Genomic DNA, 19449 nt, shown 5'->3' on the forward strand with positions numbered 1-19449 from the left:
TTTTATGACATCATTATAAAAGATTAACTAAACAATGGCTTGAATAAATGGCACCACGTTTCTTTGCAAGTGTTGCTTAAAACCAAATTAGTAGTAGCTACATTTTACCAAGCTATTATAAAAAAATCAGCCTTATTTTAATAATTGTTTGTTATTAACCACTTGGCTTTTTTAAATTTCTTAAATTACTTGACTTTGACAATTACATCAAAAACTATGAAAATATTTTAAGTATTTTAGACAAAAAGAAAGTAAGTAATCCATCCCTGTTAAAACTGATCTATTTCCCTGGTTTCTCGGTCCGGGTGGTTTTCACTGATTTATGATTTGATTACCATCCGGTTTACTCTTAACAACACCGCATTTAACTTAAAAGTAATAAAATTTTTAGTGGGTTTTAGCAAAACGTCCTTACTGTACATACACTGGCGGGCACAAAATTTTGGACGATTTGTCATTCGACTGACATAAAAGTGTAAAACGGGCCTTAGGCAACTAACCTCACTTTCGGTTTTTGTAATTTTCGTCCTGATAGCCAGAGAAAAGATTACACCAAATCAAAATATTTTTTTGAACTTATATAAAAACACGTATTGCTGGCAATATTATTTCGGAAAATAGACGCCAAAAGTACATTTCAACTAAAACTTTCAAATTTTAGTTTCAAACGTCAATCATAATGACAATAAAACGTGGATTACATTGATATTTTTTGAACTGACATAAATTTGATGGGAAGATACATGTAAAAAATGTTTAAAAAATTTTATCTATAAAAATTTCGAAGTTATGAGAGTTTAAATTTTGCTCTTTGACTATTTATTTCTGTTGGAAAAATAATTTTCCAAATTCTGTTTAATGTAATTTATGGGTTTTATTGGCAAACTCTCACATCACAAGTCTTGTTTTCAACAATCCAGTTGACTACAAAATCACCAAATGGTAAGATTGGTCTTCTTCTGACGTAATAAAATGACGAAAATCAATTTCAGGAACCTGATATTTTTTTTCAACCCAAATGGAGGAAAACCATGGCCAAAAAAATTTTAAAAATCAAGTATTGTACCACCCTGGTAGTCAGAAGTCAAGGAAGACATAATGAATGCCCCAATGTGAGAACCAGCACGAATAGGGATAAAAATTGATTTTGTGATGGGGTTGTCGTTACTTTGTTTGGTCACTCCGAGAATTTAAAATAAAAGAGCAATTTTAGTACATCAAAGTATAGGTGTAAAGAAATGTCGGTAGCGACTAAGTCAGAAAGTCTTATTTGCGGTAGGCTTGTCACAACAGGGAATATTTACTTCTATTAACATTAAAATTGAAATACTCAAAAATAAAAAACTTTTTCTAAATTCTTTTAAAGTGCTTTATTTTTCAAAAAGAAAAAAAATAGCCACATGGAAGCAAAGGTAAACTAGACATTTATTTAGTACATCCTAGGAAGGAAGTGGTCCACATTTTCCCTCTTCGTCAAGAACCTCGTCGATGCTAGGACATTCAGTAGTAAACTTTACGCTCTTGCCTAAAAGCAATAACAATGTAAAATAATTAATCTTTGTGTAAAATGTGAAACGTATACGTTGTATACGATTATATACCTATATGTATACATATTCTTTTATTTTTGTCTTAAAAAAGTGTTAAGTACTACTTACAAAATCTTTTTATCATGTTGCCCACAAACCGATCACAATTTCTATAACAAGAATTTTCTCGAAATAAAAAATTAAGTAGAGAACAAAACTAAATTTCATTACATACATACGAGCTGATTTCTTTGATGACTTTGCTGATTTTGCTCCATAAGTGGCCATGACAAGGAAGCATAAAAGCATTATAATTCCAAACAACCTCATTTTGTTGTGTTTCTCACTTTATAAATCGTCGTATCTTATATGAACCGACATTTATATCACATGCAGAATAATATTCCACCTCTAATTAATAAATACAGTGAAAATAAAAATTTTATAACCATAAGAAAAGTTCAATGCAATAATAGTTTTTTTTTTATATAGCATAAAATTTTATGTTTATGTAAATGTATACCTACAAAATCGAATGCACAAATTTTAATAGCTTTAGTAAGTCTCAACTTAAGTAGGGTAAAAATATCTCGAATATTTATTAAAAATACGTATAAAATTTAAGTAAGTTCATTTTAATTAATTTTAATTTTTAAATTTACAGTAAAATTTGAGAGTTTGAGTATTAAAAAAAAGGTAAATAGAAAAGCAATTTGTTTTTATGAGTTGTCACACCGTTTAAATTTTCTGAACGCATTTCAATAACACGCTGTATAACAAACATTGACATTATATTTTATGTAATTTTTTTAAACTTTTGTTTTATCGTCAATTTCTTGCCAAAAATTAAAGAAATTTCTTTTATAACTTATGCTTCTTCGCTTTTTGTCTCTAAATTTCCAAAAACTGTTAGCGGTACCGCATATTTTCCCGCTTTTGTTTTTCCATCTTCAAATTTTTTTAGACAATAAGTAACATTTCTTTCAAAATAAATCAAAAATTGAAACTACCAAGTTGTTTTATTAAAATTGTCACAAATAAATTAATTAGGAATGTTATGACTGTTTAACCGTTTTAAAAAAATATATGTTGAACAATTTTGCAAACATAATAATAGATTAGAAAAGTATTGCGAACAAGCTTTAGGAACCAGATATACCTTACTAAAATGGCCGCTGAAAATAAAAGGAGGAAAAAATTAAAAATTAAAGGAAGAATAAAGAGGGAACACTGTAAGATGAAAATACATTTTTTTGAAAAACAAATTTTAACAATAAAAAATTTACGGAAATATTTCTTCTATTTTTTTATTTTATTTTTTTAATTTCTTTAATTCTAACTTATTTTCGGCGGTCATTTTATTAATCACACCAGTAGGTAGCAGTACCTTCAGTACTTTAACTTTTTGATATTTTTTAACTTTTAATCTTTAATGTAATATGTAATCTACAAAAATTTTAAAATAAAAAAATGTGTTAACGCCCTATTCTTACTACATGCTGAAAATGGTTTAATTAAAGCGAAACTACTCCAATTTGGCTTTTTATTTTATCCCGGTTGGGTCGACTTCGAATTTTAGTCTTCACTTCATGAAACTTAACCCAACTTTGCGATGGTCATCCCTTCAATAAAATAGTTTTTCTAATTCAAAATAAATGTTTACTACAATTATTTTGGTTTACTATCAATCATCCAACTAAAATTAAATAATTAGGTACAGATTCAAATATGTAAGTATTTCAAAAAATGATTTTTTGCAAAATGTTATTTGGAAGATGGAGTTGCAAGAAGTACCTAATTTAAAATTTAATTTAATTTTGGATATGTTTTTAAAGGTTACTCAAATTTAGACCAAATGTGTTTAATTATTTAACTGCTTTAATTACTAAAAAAAATTCAAATTAAAAAATAAGCTTATACCTACATTATCTTTTTTATCCCAAAGATAAAACCAGTAATGTTTGTGAAGAAGACTAATGTAAAGTACTAAAAAAGTACTAGAATCAAACTTGACTACTCAGAAAATGAAGAATATTGCTCCCAAAATTGTAAAATCTTATTGGAGAAAACTGTTGAATGTACTGTGGAAGAATGTGAACATGTCTCATTGAAAAAAACATCTTTTTCTATAATCTTGTAAGTGCTTTATTTTTCGAAAAGAAAACATTTAGGCACATAGTAGGAAGTAGATATATAACATTTTATTACTTGTGAGGTCCACAATCTCCATGTTGGTCAATTACCTTGCCGGGAGGACATTTAACCTGGCCTGAAAGCAATAACAATGTACTTAAAAAAATTAATACGTGTGTAAAGTGTAGAACAAAATTACGTAGTATACGTTGTCTTCGAGTAAATTGTTGTCAATCACAATTAAATGAATTTTCTCGAAATTAAAAATTAAGGAGAGAACAATATTCACTACATACCAGCTGGTTTTGATGTTTTTGTTGTTGTTGTTGGTGTTGCTCCATAACTGGCCATGACAAGGAAGCACAAAAGCATTATAATTCCAAAGAACCTCATTTTGTCGTGTTTCTCACTTTACAAATCGTCGTATCTTATATGAATCGACATTTATATAGCAAACGGTAAATCATATGCAGAGTATTGTTCCACCTACATTATAATTAATTTTTTAATCTAAGAAAAATTCATCATAACAGTTTTTTTAAGTAGCATAAAATTGAAATTTCAGAAGTGCGTGGTAAGCAACAGTTAACAAGTCGCAGAGAAAAAATTTAATAGCTTTTAGATAGTAAATATAGAAAAATCGTTTTGCTAAGACCTACTAAAAATTTTATGACATCATTATAAGGGATTAAGCAAACAATGGCTTGAATAAATGGCATGTTTCTTTGCAAGTGTTGCTGCACTCAGCAAAAACAGGGCCGTATTTAAAACCAAATTAGTAGTAGCTACAGTTTTACCAAGCTATTATAAAAAAATCAGCCTTATTTTAATAATTGTTTGTTATTAACCACTTGGCTTTTTTAAATTTCTTAAAATAATTGACTTTGATATTTTAGACAAAAATAAAGTAAGTAATCCAGCCCTGTTAAAACTGATCTATTTCCCTGGTTTCTCGGTCCGGGTGGTTTCCACTGATTTATGATTTCTGGTTTACTCTTAACAATACCGCATTTAACTTAAAAGTAATAAAATTTCTAGTGGGTTTTAGCAAAACGTCCTTACTACTACTAAATGGCGACCTTGTCAAAATAAAAAATATGTATTTACTTATATAAATTTATTATTAACGCATATGTAATAAAAATAGAAAACTAATCCTATTCTTCCTCAATTCCGCTTTCTCTCCCTGCCTCATCACCATCATTCTTCTTCTTATAAATGAGTAAAAGTGGTACCGCCTTAGACACCCTGTACATCAGGAAGGAAAAGTAGGATTAGATATTAATTATTTTGACCACATTTTCTTGTTTTCATTAAATGAATGTTGACAAATACTCTCGTTTAAATGTAAAAGCTTCCTACAGCTTCAAGTTCAAAATTTAGAATGTGCAGCGGTCACCAAAAAACTACAGCAAGTTTATAAAAAGCAACTAACACTAATGACCCTATTAACACTAATTACTAGCGTAATTCGCCGACTGTTAACCAAAGAAAAAATTAGTTATAAATTCCTAAAACTATATTTTAGATAGTTTGAAACTTTTGATAAAAATTTGACGCAGTAATAATAAAATATTATGTTCGATTGTTTAATAGTAATCTAGATTTTATGATGAAGAAATTCGTTAGTTTTAGACGTTATTGCACCTATTTCTTTCATTTTATATACAGTTTAAGTCTTTTAACTTAACACATCTGTAAACCGACTTTTATCACACTTTTTAATCTCAAATATATATACAGGGTGTATCAGAAATACGTGCGTTAATTTTAACACGTGAAAGTAAAACAACTTTTCTATATAACATTTTGCAAAATTCTTATTAATTGTTTTTCCCTATAATTTTGGGTAAACGAGCCGTTCAATGTTAATAAATAATCACAAGAATGGAGTTCTTTTAATGTAGTTCCGTTTCTATCACAACGAGAACATTTCGGAATTTTTAATTTGATACACATACGTTTTGATATGTTATTTATTTTAAATCAAATTTGAACGCTTTTATTGAAAAATTACAAATACAAATAGAAAAAATGTACCTATTATTTATCGAGATGTGTTACATGTTAGAATTAACACACGAATTTCTAATACACCCTGAATATTTTTTTTTAGTTTCTGCACTATAATCGATATTTGTATTTAATTCTTAGTTATAATATAATAATTAGGCAATTAGGTTTTGCGGACTCGCCCTATTTATTGCCCTTGCTCGCAAGTAGATCCATAAATCCACAAAGACCTAATTATATATAAACAGCTATAATAGTATTAACGCTAGACAAACTGAGATAAAAAAATTGAATGCTGTTCAAAAAGTGCGTACTATATTTGAATTCTAATACAACTTAGACAATAAAGAAATAAAACATTGTTTCTTTATGGGACGTTTTATTGAGAAAAAAAATTAGCTGAAAAATTTTACGTGGTGTTGGCCTTTACCTATTCTAAAATTTCATATTTTCTGTTCTTACTTTTTCAACCTTTTTAGTGATTTCTAACTCATATCCGAAGTCTCGCTCACAATAAACACATGCAAACACAAAAACAAATAAAATACATATTTTAGATTTATTAATAAACAGATTATAAAACTCGTTAAATTCTGGCCTAATGCAACGAATAGAATAATTTTCTTCAAGATAAATTTCATTAAACGGAAGTTCAAAATTAGTAGTTGGCGTAATTTTTATTTTTTTCTTGTAAAAGAAATATTAATCACCGGGCCGGATTTAGACTATAGAAACAAAAACAAATTTTCAGCTACTTATAAATAGTATAGCACGGTTTAGACTAAAAAAAATGCTTTAAATTTTCAGGGCAATATCCACAAAAGGTCTTAGAACCGGCAAGTTACTGTAAACCGCTGGAACTCCCAATAATCCACACTTGGTCTCTGCCCCCCATGACACAATCCCTGCTAGCAACCCATTAATAATCAAGGGTCCTCCAGAATCTCCCTTACAAGAATTCTTTCCTTGTTCCAAAAGTCCTCCACATAACATTCTGGGAGTAAGAGTATAAGGGACAAACTCCTCGTCACAAATCTTTGCATTTTTCAACTCGATCATTGTCGCTTGTAATTCTCTTGAATCCTCTGTTTGGCCAACTTTTGTAAACCCCCAACCGCTCACTAGTGCAGGAGTGCCTGGACTCCACGAATGGGATTGATTTGCTAGAGGTATGGGGGCTATAAACTGGCTGTAAGTCAGGGGTTGTAGGAGTTTTAAGACAGATACATCGTAGTCCATGTTTTTAGAATTAAAGGAAGGGTGGTTTATGATGAGGCTGACAGCGACGACTACACCCCCGGATTTCCGCAAAGATGATCCAGCGCGAATAAAAAGTTCCGAGGCTTGACGAGTATAGGTACAATGGGCGGCGGTAATGACGTGTGAAGGGGTTATAACCGAACCGGTGCATATGTATCTGGTGTGAGACAGAAGGGCGACAACATATGGGAGTTGAATGGAATTAACTGCTTGACCACCGCTGATTCTTAATTTGAACTTCTTTTTTTCGGTAGAATTAACTTTGAGAACTAAATGTTGATAGAAATAATGAAAAATTAAAAAATAAAATTTTCCTACCTTGACAAGACATCATCAGCAAATACATCCAAAAGCAGAACTTTAATTTCATTGTACACTTTAAAGGAAATGTACTTCGTTAATAATGAAAGAAAAATGTGACAATAATTGTTTAGAGCCCATTATAAGACTTCATAGGCACTTTCTTATCAAAGATGTATTTATAAAATAAAATTATTGTTTCTATTGTAATAAAGTAATAATAATTGACTAATAAACAAATTTTGAAACACTTTTTTTACATGCATTTGTTAATTGTTTCCTGTGTGCATTCAAAATAATGTTTTTTTTCTACGACTATTGTAGAATAACGACCTTCTTGGTTGATTTTTAATTACAGAATGCAAATTTATTCTTTAAAACTGTGCGAAAATATTCTTAACTAGTGTTAAGTGTTAGGATGGTCACAGGTACAGTTAGTTGACTCACATTTGACTTATTTTTTTGTTGTTAAAATTGTTAATTAAACAATTTGTCTTTCTTAGGAAATTTATTAATTGAACTAAGGGTAATTAAATCATCGCTTTGATCTGCTGCCTATCCGTTATTATGCGACAAATCACTATTTTTGAAAGTAAATAAGTCAAAATGGCATGACAACAGTAAAAAACATGACGAGAGTAAAAAAATGAGGTTATTAATGTAAAGGTTGTTTTAGAGTTTACATTATGAAAATGACAATAACAATACTGCCCGAAATTTTAATTCCGCAACTGTACCTACTGCCATTTTGACAGTCATAAATTTTTAATAAATTTGTTCAAATTCTTTGCAAATTTTAGTTGTAAAAAAGTATAATTTGGAACTCGTTTAGAAAGGCATATTCTAAAATGCCATCTACCTATATCATATTCTAAATTTGTTACTTCTTATGATTTCAAACAAACCATTTACACAAAAATAAATAATTAACAATTTTAATCAATCATATTTTTTTATAATAAGTGAAAGGTAGAATTTCAAAATCGTACCCACGAATTATTATAAGAAAATGAAGCCCATTTCGATTTTTAATTGCGTCCAGTTGAAGAACAAATTGTATAGCATGCATAGCTAAAAAAAAATTGGCTTCAGGACTGTATTTGAGTAAGTTAGGTGAACATAATAAAAGTCCCCACTTTAAATTAAAATATCTTTGAAACGGTCCATCTTAGTGGTGTAAAAAGTTATGTATTTTTTACTCCAAATTGATTACTTTATCGATTTGAGCAATAAAAAATGAGTGCTAAGGAAGCAAAAACACAGAAAAACACAGAAAATGTGACCTGCAACTTCAGCAACCGTAATCGTACAGTGACGGAATAAAAATTTCGGACAGTATTTTTTTGTCACTTCAAAAAGTTCACTACTACCTTTACTGTCATCGTGACTGACATTTGACAATTAAACTTTTCTGTCGGTGACGCAGAGTTACTCTTTTCAATAAAGTAAGGGTGATACTGACAACACTCACTGAAAATGGAATGTAACAGAGACAGATTGCCGAAAAAAAAATCATCGCTTTGATCTTATGTCTTATGCCACACATAGCACTATTTTTGAAACTCAATATGTCAAAATGACAAACATGACAAGAGTAAAAAATGAGGTTATTAATGTAAAGGTTGTTTTAGAGTTTACATTATGAAAATTACAATACTGTCAGAAATTTTAATTCCGCAACTGTACATGTCGAACATCGATAAAATTCGTTCAAAAATTAAGAAAAATTTACAGGAAAGTGTTTTTTGGTCTCGATGTAATATCCCTTTTTGAAGGTTCATTGACTGAGTTAATAATGAATGTAATGTTTATTGTGTCAAACATGAATTTACAAATAAATGTAGATTCTAAATTTAACAAGTATGTATATTAGCGAGATACCCGTGAAAGACTCAATACAAAAAGTAAAATTCTCTGTGTAGTTATGTAAAAAATGTGTAAAATCAGAATCAGATTACGGAGGTTGGACTGAGAAAAAATAAGAAATGTACTTAATTCCGCATATTTTTGTTTATTTAAAAGTAAATATAAAATACAACAGAACAATAAATCAACTCTTCTTAAAGTACTTTTTGTAAATAAATACCCAAACAAGATATTTGATAAAGACCACCGTTGCTACAATTTTTACGACTAGTCATAAATCCTTCCTTTCCTTATAAGTTGGAGGTGTAATTTGAAATTTGATATCAGATCCTTTGGTTCTCTTTTGAACCAGCTTTGCATCAACTTCTTCCACTTTGAAGAACTGATCAATTGATGAATAAACCTTTTCCTGAAAGTAAAACAATGATAGAAAACTCTTTAAAATTATAACGACTTACTGCAACTTCTACGTTTCCATTCGCCCCGCTTATAACCACCCTAACTTCATACATTTTGTGTAACCACTTTAGCGCCCTTTTAAGTTGGGTTGTAAGGTCATGCTGTGTGATTCTACAGTTAATTAAAAGTATTTTTTCTCCTTTAATGTTCTTCTGTCTTTCTTCTTTACGTTTCTCTCGTTGTTTCAAATCTTCAGCATGATATTCTTCTCCTGTCATTAACCGATAGACAGGTCTTTGGGTCTTTGTATCAACGTCCACAATCTTAACTAATTTCAAATCTCTACGTTTTGAAATTTTCTCAGCTTCTTGGAGAGTCGTAATTGAGACATTATCACCCGTAATTAGGGTGATCTTAGGAACTATATTTGTTTTCTTGATTTGTAACTTCCCAGTGTCTGGATCTAGTTTTTTTATTACCCCCTGGGGAGGGGCCTTTGATGATAATGATTTTGCAACTGACACATACTTTAAAGGACGTCTTGCAGCCAAAACACGGAAATTTTGTAAAACGGAAGTTAAGGACATTTTTATCACATGCTCTCTACCTAAATTTTATATTCACTGTGATTTTTGGAAATTACCCTGTAATTTGTATATTAAACAAATAATTAAATTGTAGTCAAAATTTCAACTTACTGTTGGGGGTAATTTATGAATAATTTAGAATTTAGTTAAATATCAAAGGTTCTTGTCAAACAACACACATAACCTCAAATTATGACATAACCTCAATTCCTTAAAAATTAATTTTCAGAAAAAATGTTTAATATAATTAGGAATATAGTTTTCATACAATCGAAGTCATTAAAATCGAAAATTTATCATGTTAAATGGTGAGTTTTACAAGGTTGCAATTACTTTAAAAAAATATATTCACAGGCGAGCTGATACAAGAGCGTATTGTGAAGCCCCCATTGATTTTACACAAATCCCAATCGAACGAATACGAAATTTTAGCATAATAGCTCATGTGGATCATGGAAAGAGTACCCTAGCAGATCGTCTTCTTGAATTCACAGGTGCTGTAACAAAAAATAGTGGGCAGAATCAAATTTTGGATAAATTACAAGTAGAACGCGAAAGAGGAATTACAGTCAAAGCCCAAAGCGTGTCATTATTATATAATTACAAAGGACACGACTATTTATTAAATTTAATTGATACTCCTGGTCATGTAGATTTTTCAAGCGAGGTAAAGCCAATTCTGTAGCCTATTTTTCCACCAAAATTTAGGTCTCTAGGTCACTTTCCGCATGCCAAGGGGTTATTCTAGTAGTGGACGCAAATGACGGGGTCCAGGCTCAAACTGTGGCAAATTTTTATTTAGCTTTTGGCAAAGATCTCACAATTGTGCCTGTTTTAAATAAAATTGATTTGAAAAATGCTAACCCTGACAGAGTTACCAAACAGTTAGTGTCACTTTTTGATATGGAACCTCAAGAAGTGTTGAGGGTAAAAATTTAACCAATATAACGAAAATAGTCTCATAATAAATTACAGATTTCTGCAAAATTAGGTACAGGCATTCAGTCAGTTATTGAGGCTTTAATAGAAAGAATTTTACCACCAAAAGTGGACAGAACTGCTCCTTTCCGTGCTCTACTGTTTGATAGTTGGTTTGACAAATATAGGGGGGCCTTGTCGTTAATTTATATTCAAGACGGTGAAATAAATATAGGGGATGAAATTCAATTCTGCCACTCTAAAAAAACATACGCTATTAAAACGTTATCCTTGTTAAGGCCACAAGAGGTTGCTACTAAAAAACTGTAAGTTTCGTAGTTTTGTTATTTTTTAATTGATTAATTATAATAGAGTGGCTGGTCAAATTGGCTTAATTGGTTGTAATATGAGGACAAGTAAAGAGGCTTTCATTGGTGACACTATTCATCTCTCCTCTCGCCCCGTTGAGCCTCTTCAAGGTTTTGAACCGCCTCAACCAATGGTATTCGCCGGTGTTTATCCAATGGACCAATCACAGCACGTCAATTTGAGGAGTGCTATAGAGAAATTGACTTTGAATGATTCGGCCGTATCGGTTGATATTGATTCGAGGTATTTGTTATCCAGGTTTTGACTTTTTTAATGTAAGAATTACAGTCCGGCGTTGGGTCAAGGCTGGAGACTGGGTTTTTTGGGGCTATTACATTTGGAAGTTTTTTCGCAGCGTTTGCAACAGGAATATGGCGCTGAACCGATTCTCACAGCGCCCTCTGTCACTTATAAAATTAAATTAAAAGAAACCAAACAAAATATTAAGACAGGTTTAGAAATATTTGTTAATAATCCCGCTTTGTGGCCTGATGTTCAACAAATTGAGGAGTGTTTCGAGCCGATGGTAATCGGGACTATTATCACTCCTGATAAGTATTTGGGTCCGATAATGTCACTTTGTATGGAAAGACGAGGTATTCAAAGAAGTGCTACCAACATAGACAACGATCGTGTCATGTTACAATACGACTTGCCCCTTTGCGAAATAATTATAGATTTTCATGATAGCCTGAAAACAATCTCGTCCGGTTATGCCAGTTTTGATTATGAGGACAGCGGATACCAAAGCTCTAATCTGGTTAAAGTAATTGACAATAATTGACACAAGTTACTTTTTAATTCAATTTTAAATTTTAGTTGTGCATTTTGTTGAATGGAACAGCAATTGACGAATTAAGCAATATTGTTCACATCACTAAAGCCCAATTTATTGGTAGGAAAATGGTTCTGAAATTGAAAGATATAATCCCACGCCAGATGATACAAATTGCCATCCAGGCTGTTTGCAACGGTAAAATTTTGGCTAGGGAAACTCTTAAAGCTTATCGGAAAGACGTGACAGCTAAACTTGTAAGCAAAACAGTAATTTCTAAATAAAATTTGATTTTTTATTATTACAGTACGGAGGTGATGTTACAAGAAGAATGAAACTACTGGCACAACAAGCTGCCGGCAAAAAGAAAATGCGCATGGTTGCAAACATTTCTTTACCCAGAGAGACATTTATAGACGTTTTGAAGAAATAATTTGTAATTTTTTATTATCTATGAAATATAAGTTACATCTTTAGTAATGCTTTTTGTTCTTTTTTATTCCATACAAAATTATAATGAGTGTTTTTTTTTAATTTGGCGTCAAAGCTATCCATGAATGTTCGATTGTGACATTTGACAATTTGACAGCTCGTTATGCGTACAGTTCACCACAGTAAATAAATCAAAATGACATAAACATGACAAGAGTAAGAAATGGGGTTATTAATGTAAAAATTGTTTTAGAGTTTACTTTATGAAAATGACAATACTGCCCGAAATTTTCTGTCACTTCAAAAAGTTCACTGTAAACTACCTTTTACTGTCATCATGACATTCATGACTGACATTTGACAATTAAACTTTTCTGTCATAATGGCATAGACATAACAAGAGTAAAAAATGAGATTATTAATGTAAAGGTTGTTTTAGAGTTTACATTGTGACATACAACTTGTCAACTATGATTGACAGCATATTGACAGTAGCCAAAAATAATGTTAACAGTCCTAAAGCATGCTTTAGAATTTAATGTCACTCAAGTGACATTGACGACCAAAGTATTTTGTCTCCAACTGTACATATTAAAATTAACACTCATATCACCGCCAAATTTAAATAAACACCTTTTATAATGTGGTTTTAAGTGGATGATAATGATGATAAAGGCTTTATTTATTTTAAATGTGTTGGTAAAGTAGACCACGGTATTCGCGGTCACGTGACCAAAATATACACGTTGACTGATTTGACAGGTTGGCCGGTTTCTCTAATTTCAAACCAAAAACATGAAAGCGTTATTATTGGGACTCTTTGTAATATTTTGTATATTTTTCTACCATGTTGACGGCCAGGCACGTAAGCAGGTGAGTTCGCATTGACTCGTTGTGTTATTTTTGTTAAAATTTGTTCAAGGGTCTCTCCCTGGCTGAAAGGGTCCAACAACTGACTGAAATGTCCAATAAAAAGGCCGTTTTAAGGTTAAATGGCAACAAATTTAGGGACTACGTGAAAGCAGCCCCTCGTAGCTACTCGGTGATTGTGATGTTCACTGCCATGGCGCCCCAAAGACAATGCATGGTGTGTCGACATGCCAGTGACGAGTTCACAATTGTTGCAAATTCGTTTAGATATTCGCAGGGTTATTCAAATAAACTGTTCTTTGCAGTCGTTGACTTTGATGAAGGGTCGGATGTGTTCCAAATGGTGAGAAAAGAGGGTGCGATTGTGAGGTTATAATATGTGTTTTAGCTACGTCTCAATACCGCCCCCGTTTTTATGCATTTTCCGCCGAAGGGCAAGCCTAAGAGTGCCGATACAATGGATATTTCCAGGATTGGGTTTTCAGCAGAGGCTATTGCAAAATGGATTGCTGAGAGAACAGACATACAAGTAGGTTGTCCACATAGGTGGCTTTTTTAACTATTTGTCTTAAAGATTCGTGTGTTCCGTCCACCAAATTACTCGGGAACTCTTGCCTTGATTGTCTTATTTGCCCTCGTAGCAGGATTTTTATATTTACGGCGCAACAATTTAGATTTCTTGTACAATAAAACAATGTGGGGGATGGGTTCTTTATTCTTCTGTTTTGCCATGGTGTCTGGACAAATGTGGAATCATATCAGAGGGCCCCCTTTTGTACATAAAGGACAAAATGGACAAATTATGTACGTTCATGGGTCGTCGCAAGGACAATTTGTTGTAGAGACTTACATCGTGATGGTGTTGAGTATCCTTTTTAAATATTTTTGTATTTGCGTATTATTAAAATTGCATTTTTTTTCTTAATTATTTTTAAAGACGCGGCTGTTGTTTTGGGTATGATTCTACTTACAGAAGCTGCAAGAGGTAAAGGAGATCCCAAAAAGAGGAAAATATTGGCAGTTGTGGGTCTAGTTTTGGTATCTGTGTTTTTCTCACTCCTGCTGAGTATCTTTAGGACCAAAACTCAGGGATATCCTTATAGGTAAGTAATTTGTGTTTTTAAACTCGAGATTTATGCTTGTTTTTTAGTTTCTTATTTAAATAAATTTATATTTGTACTGTAACATACTGTACATTGTGCAATTAAGAGAAAGAAATGTTATGTATAATTTGTAATATGGATGGGAACCAAGAAGTTACAAACTTCTTTATGTGTGTCATTTTGTGATTTTGCAATAAAAAATACCGTTCATATTTCTGTGTTTTATTTAACATTTTAAATAAAACAAAATAAATGTTATAAATATATTTCATTATTTACTTCACTGAAAGGAAACTAATAAAATATGTAGCAAAAAAATTAAAAGCACACTAATTTCATTTATTAATAAAAAAAATAACAAAAAATTGTACGAGTATTCAGTAGCAGAAAAAATGGGTGTACGTTTTAGGGTCAAACACAGAATTTGAAATAAAGCCGGTTTTTAAAAATGTGTAATTTATTGTTACTAAAAACTAGTTGACTTTCTATAAATTAACATTTCGTTCGTTTGGAATTACAGTGTCCTACACTGGCGGACACGGAATTTTGGACGATTTGTCATTTGACTGACATAAAAATGTAAAACGGGCCTTAGGCAACTAACCTCACTTGCGGTTTTTGTAATTTTTATTCTGAGAGCGAGAGAAAAAATGACAACAAATCAAAATAATTTATCGATCTTATATAAAAACATGTATTGCTGGCATTATTGTTTCGAAAAATTGAGGTCAAAAATAAATTTCAACTAAAACTTTCAAATTTATATATATTTATACAGGGTGATTCTTAAATAGACCGACAAAATTTTATCCGTGGTAGTATCAAATGAGAACATGCTGGAAAAAATATTTAAAAAATTCTTTGTTTAACCGTTCTCCAAATAAAATTTATTAAAGTGATTTTCGAAGCAAAGCGTACGCCACTGATATGTTCGTAAATAGTATTAGCACAGGTAGTGGAAACCATGGTATTATTTGATAAAAATGTACTCGATTATTGCAACAATTTATAAACGCCGTAAGTGGCACGGATCAAGGGGGTTTTGCCCTTAAAAGATTTAAACGTAAAAATCGTACAGTTTGCCTCCATTTATCGTTGGGAAGCTGTGATAAAATTTTGTCGGTCTATTTAAGAATCACCCTGTATATTATTTCATATTGACATTTTCTGAACTGTCATAAATTTGATGTCCAAAATTCCGTGTCCGCCAGTGTATGTACATTAAGAATCATTTAGAGATGTTACAATCATGTTACTTTGCTGTTGTTATACATTTATTGTAATACATTTATTGCATCTTTTATCAAAAATAACTTTTCGAATTGTGTAACGGCAAGAATAATAACGGGTGTTTTTTTTTTAAATTTGGCGTCAAAACTATCGATAAAAGTTTGATTGTGAATTCATTCACCATCATATTGAAAATTATTAATATGACATTTAACACCATATTAAAAATTCTGGTCCGTTCACAACATACTTATATCACGGCCAACTATGACGCCAAATTTAAATAATGTAAATGTAGTCTTTGAATATTGTATTGATCAAGTGATTATAAAGAAAACCACGAAATTAGTCGACAGCACAAAAAGGAAGTTCGTTATTTTGTCCTAAATTCCAATAAATAACCAATAAAGTAAAATAAAAGGACGAAACTAAATTTACAATCTTTTATAATATACAAATTAATGAGACTAACAAAAACTTGAATTAATTGAACTACAACACATAATATTATCTAGATTATCCTGCAGGTAACTAACTACCTATGTGCTGAGCCTTTTTGTTAAATATTTAACACAATTTTGAAAAAATCTTGTTCCCTTTGGCATCATTGATTTAATTGCTTTAATTTTTTGGTTAGATAGTCCGCTGAGGTTCGAGGAAATTTTTGGGGTTTCAAAAACTTTACAAGGAATTTTTGTTTTCTAAAACAGAAAAAAGTAGCGAATCTGCTTTTTTTTTAAAACTTTTTTCATACAGCTATGCACATTGTCTATTATTGGCGAGCTGAGTTTTCATATTTATTAAGTGATAGCGTATGACATAAGTGAATTTTTATTTTGAGGTACGCAAATCATTAAAGATCAGAGCAGTTTTTATGGAATTCAAATGTACAACAACATACGACAGTGTAATTGGAATAATTTTTATGTTTACAACATACAACTTTGTTTTTTATCTTTTTTACAGCAAACTAAGATAAGATATTTTTTGGATTCATCTGATGTTAAAACTGACAATCGCAAATTATTTAAAAATGGTTCATGCAACATTGTAATTCTAAACGAACGATTTATAAATATATTTTCGGTTCTAGTGAATAAAAATATTTTTTTTATTACTCTACCCTAAATTGGTTCAAACAATCAATGACTGGCAGTTTAGGTAGCTACAGCCTCTACCTTTTCCAAACCGAAGAAAATAGAAGCAAGAGGAACTAACACCAATTACGCAACATCACAGCTATGACAGTTTCCTTATGAAACATTCAGATTTTGTATTCTTTTGGTCCGCGATAGGTATGAATACCAATAAAATAAATTAATCGTAACAAAAAGTAGGGGAAAAACTACTCTAGAAGCTCGATCTATCTTTGAAACTGAATTAAATCTCGGGGTTCTTTTCTTTTTCTTCTTTCTGTGTCTTTGAATTTGACATGGCGATTTTTGACTTCCAGTCGATTTGTTCGGACTCGTGTGATAATTTTTCTCATCTTGCGATCGGTTGATACAGGAAAGATTACTCCAAGGCTGCGAAGTGCGCCTCATCGACGCCACTGGAATGGAACACGCTGACAGAGGAATCACTTCAATGAAATGAGGATCGCCTCCGTTTGAACTGTCGTAATTTGAGCCTTTGCACACAGGAGAATGCGACACCTAGGACAGAATCGTTTTGTCTATTCTCTTAAATATTGGACTTTTTCAAGTTTTATTTATTTTTGAATCAGCTCGATTAGGCACTTACGTCTTTGGGGGCTTTTTCCTTGCTTTCAATCCAATCCTCTTCGTCGCTGCTGGAATCGGAACTGAAATCCGAGCTGAAGTAGCACTCGCCGGAACCATACTTCGTGAAGTAGTGGACCACAGCGAACTGAAATAATTAGCATTGTTCTGCATAAACGTGTTCGTCGTTTTAATTGCTGGCGTGCTTTCAAGCTCGGTCAGTTAATGTTTTTTACCTGAATAATAGTTGCGAAGATGAAGGAGAACGAGAGGAACACGAAGAAATCGAGGGCTGTGGGATAGGGGACTTTGGGCAAGTCGGTTCTTGCCTCCAAGCCCAGAAATGTCATCGTTAATACAGTGGTTATGCCTTAAACAAATCCAAACAAGTGTGGGTTTCGATCAATCGAAGGGATTTACCGAGGGAGACGCGGTCAGCTGTGGCTTCGCGGTTCAGCCAGAACGATACCCAAGAGAGGACGACAAGAAGGACACAGGGGCCGTACACCTGGATGAGAAAGTTGCCCATGTGGCGTTGCAAGTGGAAACTGACAAGAAGCATTGAATATTCAGCTGAAATGCCACCATCAACACCAATATAATGAATTATGCAATCAGATACGGATGAACTAAAAACCGCCCAGTTAATCATTCATAGCTTCGAAAGATCTATTTCAATAATTTTCAACGGTCTGGGAAATAAACGTTTTTACGAGTAAAAAAATTGTAAAAAAAGTAAATACATAGCTACATTCTAACAGGACTGTAGCTAGAAACAATTTTTAGGTAGGGCGCCCAAAATTTTTAGTGGGGCTAGAACAGTTCTGTGGTTTTTAAAAAAAAAATCCTCGAACAGGTCGATTTTTTAAAAGCTATACAGGATGCGACAGAACTCGCGTCCCAGAGGTAAGGTAAGGTAAGATACCAGGAACTTGGAAAAAATTTTATCTATAAAAATTTCGAAGTTATGAGAGTTTAAATTTTGCACTTTGACTCTATTTATTTCTGTTTTTTTGCTAGAGGCTATTAGAAGAGGAAATAAGGAAGCTGTATCCTAAATATTGTAACTCTGTTTAATGTCATTTGTGGCTTTTATTATCAAGATTTTTGTACCTTTACTATACAGGGTGGGTCAGAACTTGCGCTACAGAGAAAAATTTCAAGTAAGATAAGATATCAGAAACATGGAAAAAATGTTTTAAAAATTTTGTTAAAAAATTTTGACATTTGTCATTTTTTATGTCTATTTAATGATACTGATGATCTTGTGTATGTTTTTTTTTATAATTATTTAGTAAAGGTATAAAAATTTTACGAATAAAAGCCACAAATAACATTAAACAGAGTTATAATTTAGGATACAGCTGCCTTGATTCCTCTTCTAATAGCCCGTAGCAAAAAAACTTAAAAAATTGAGTCAAAGAGCAAAATTTAAACTCTCATAACTCCGAAATTTTTATAGAGAGAATTTTTTTAACATTTTTTTCATGTTCCTGGTATTTTACTATTTTTCTCTGAGGCGCGAGTTCTGGCGCAGCTTGTATAATTATTTTATTTTGACATTAAGTGATATTTATGATGTCATGCGTTTTTGAGTTGTGACATCATTTTTAATTTTTTTAAATGACCACTAACATTTTTGTTCACTGTTTTACATAGCACACATCTTTACCTTTCTGGTAATAAAAAAAAAATGTAAAAATTAAATTAAAAATAAAAAAAAGAATAAATTTCAAAAAAATTAAAAAAATATTGACAGTTAAACACAAAAAGCTTTATCTTTTTGTTATTGCATTATTTTATAAGAAGCGATTGTTTTTTGGTATATTTTTTTTTAAATAAGTAGCAATCAAACACTGAATATGAAACCTAAACACAAAAAAAGTAAAAACAAAACACTCCTTATAAAATAAATCAAGAACAAGAAGATAAAGCCCTTTGTAT

At 31.5% G+C, this 19449-nt stretch overlaps 5 protein-coding genes and 1 long non-coding RNA gene across 7 annotated transcripts in view; 2 read left to right on the plus strand and 4 right to left on the minus strand.

The window, feature by feature from the left end:
* Nucleotides 1-3763: 3763 nt before the first annotated feature.
* On the minus strand, nt 3764-4117 carry LOC123005369. Its single transcript, XR_006412740.1, has 2 exons — nt 3959-4117; nt 3764-3798 (listed from the first exon to the last, which is right to left on the minus strand). It is a non-coding gene; the product is annotated as an uncharacterized LOC123005369 (long non-coding RNA).
* A 1858-nt stretch (nt 4118-5975) lies between these two features.
* Nucleotides 5976-7382, minus strand: LOC123005368 (trypsin-7-like). Of its 2 annotated transcripts, none has more exons than XM_044399078.1 (2): nt 7254-7382; nt 5976-7204 (listed from the first exon to the last, which is right to left on the minus strand). In XM_044399078.1, exons 1-2 carry the CDS (start codon nt 7303-7305, stop codon nt 6471-6473), a joined length of 786 nt encoding a protein of 261 aa, XP_044255013.1. In that variant the 5' UTR covers nt 7306-7382; the 3' UTR covers nt 5976-6470. The 2 variants fall into 2 exon arrangements, with proteins under 2 accessions (XP_044255013.1, XP_044255014.1); XM_044399079.1 differs by having other exon boundaries at nt 5976-7195; nt 7254-7329.
* Nucleotides 7383-9226: 1844 nt separating this feature from the next.
* LOC123004882 (translation initiation factor IF-3, mitochondrial) lies at nt 9227-10288 on the minus strand. The gene is made up of 3 exons (XM_044398388.1): nt 10199-10288; nt 9560-10144; nt 9227-9510 (listed from the first exon to the last, which is right to left on the minus strand). Exons 2-3 carry the CDS (start codon nt 10085-10087, stop codon nt 9373-9375), a joined length of 666 nt encoding a protein of 221 aa, XP_044254323.1. The 5' UTR covers nt 10088-10144; nt 10199-10288; the 3' UTR covers nt 9227-9372.
* LOC123004881 (translation factor GUF1 homolog, mitochondrial) lies at nt 10131-12630 on the plus strand. Its single transcript, XM_044398387.1, has 8 exons — nt 10131-10395; nt 10442-10754; nt 10796-11014; nt 11063-11331; nt 11378-11617; nt 11663-12140; nt 12194-12406; nt 12457-12630. The coding sequence occupies exons 1-8, from the start codon at nt 10322-10324 to the stop codon at nt 12580-12582; spliced, it is 1932 nt and encodes a 643-aa protein (XP_044254322.1). The 5' UTR covers nt 10131-10321; the 3' UTR covers nt 12583-12630.
* Nucleotides 12631-13294: 664 nt separating this feature from the next.
* On the plus strand, nt 13295-14766 carry LOC123005296 (tumor suppressor candidate 3). The gene is made up of 6 exons (XM_044398980.1): nt 13295-13454; nt 13504-13794; nt 13840-13980; nt 14026-14317; nt 14389-14554; nt 14602-14766. The coding sequence occupies exons 1-6, from the start codon at nt 13377-13379 to the stop codon at nt 14615-14617; spliced, it is 984 nt and encodes a 327-aa protein (XP_044254915.1). The 5' UTR covers nt 13295-13376; the 3' UTR covers nt 14618-14766.
* A 2271-nt stretch (nt 14767-17037) lies between these two features.
* LOC123005020 (gamma-aminobutyric acid receptor alpha-like) overlaps nt 17038-19449 on the minus strand; it is a 34454-nt gene continuing 32042 nt past the window's right edge. The window contains exons 7-10 of the mRNA XM_044398607.1: nt 17926-18078; nt 17742-17875; nt 17528-17653; nt 17038-17439 (exon numbers count right to left, since the gene is read on the minus strand). Coding sequence (XP_044254542.1) covers nt 17038-17439; nt 17528-17653; nt 17742-17875; nt 17926-18078 — 815 coding nt within the window. The remainder of the gene's footprint in view (nt 17440-17527; nt 17654-17741; nt 17876-17925; nt 18079-19449) is intronic.

Source organism: Tribolium madens, unplaced genomic scaffold, assembly GCF_015345945.1.
Source record: "Tribolium madens isolate multiple individuals breed KSU strain unplaced genomic scaffold, Tmad_KSU_1.1 Scaffold_20;HRSCAF=117;Tcas5.2_LG4, whole genome shotgun sequence".
Taxonomy (NCBI): domain Eukaryota; kingdom Metazoa; phylum Arthropoda; class Insecta; order Coleoptera; family Tenebrionidae; genus Tribolium; species Tribolium madens.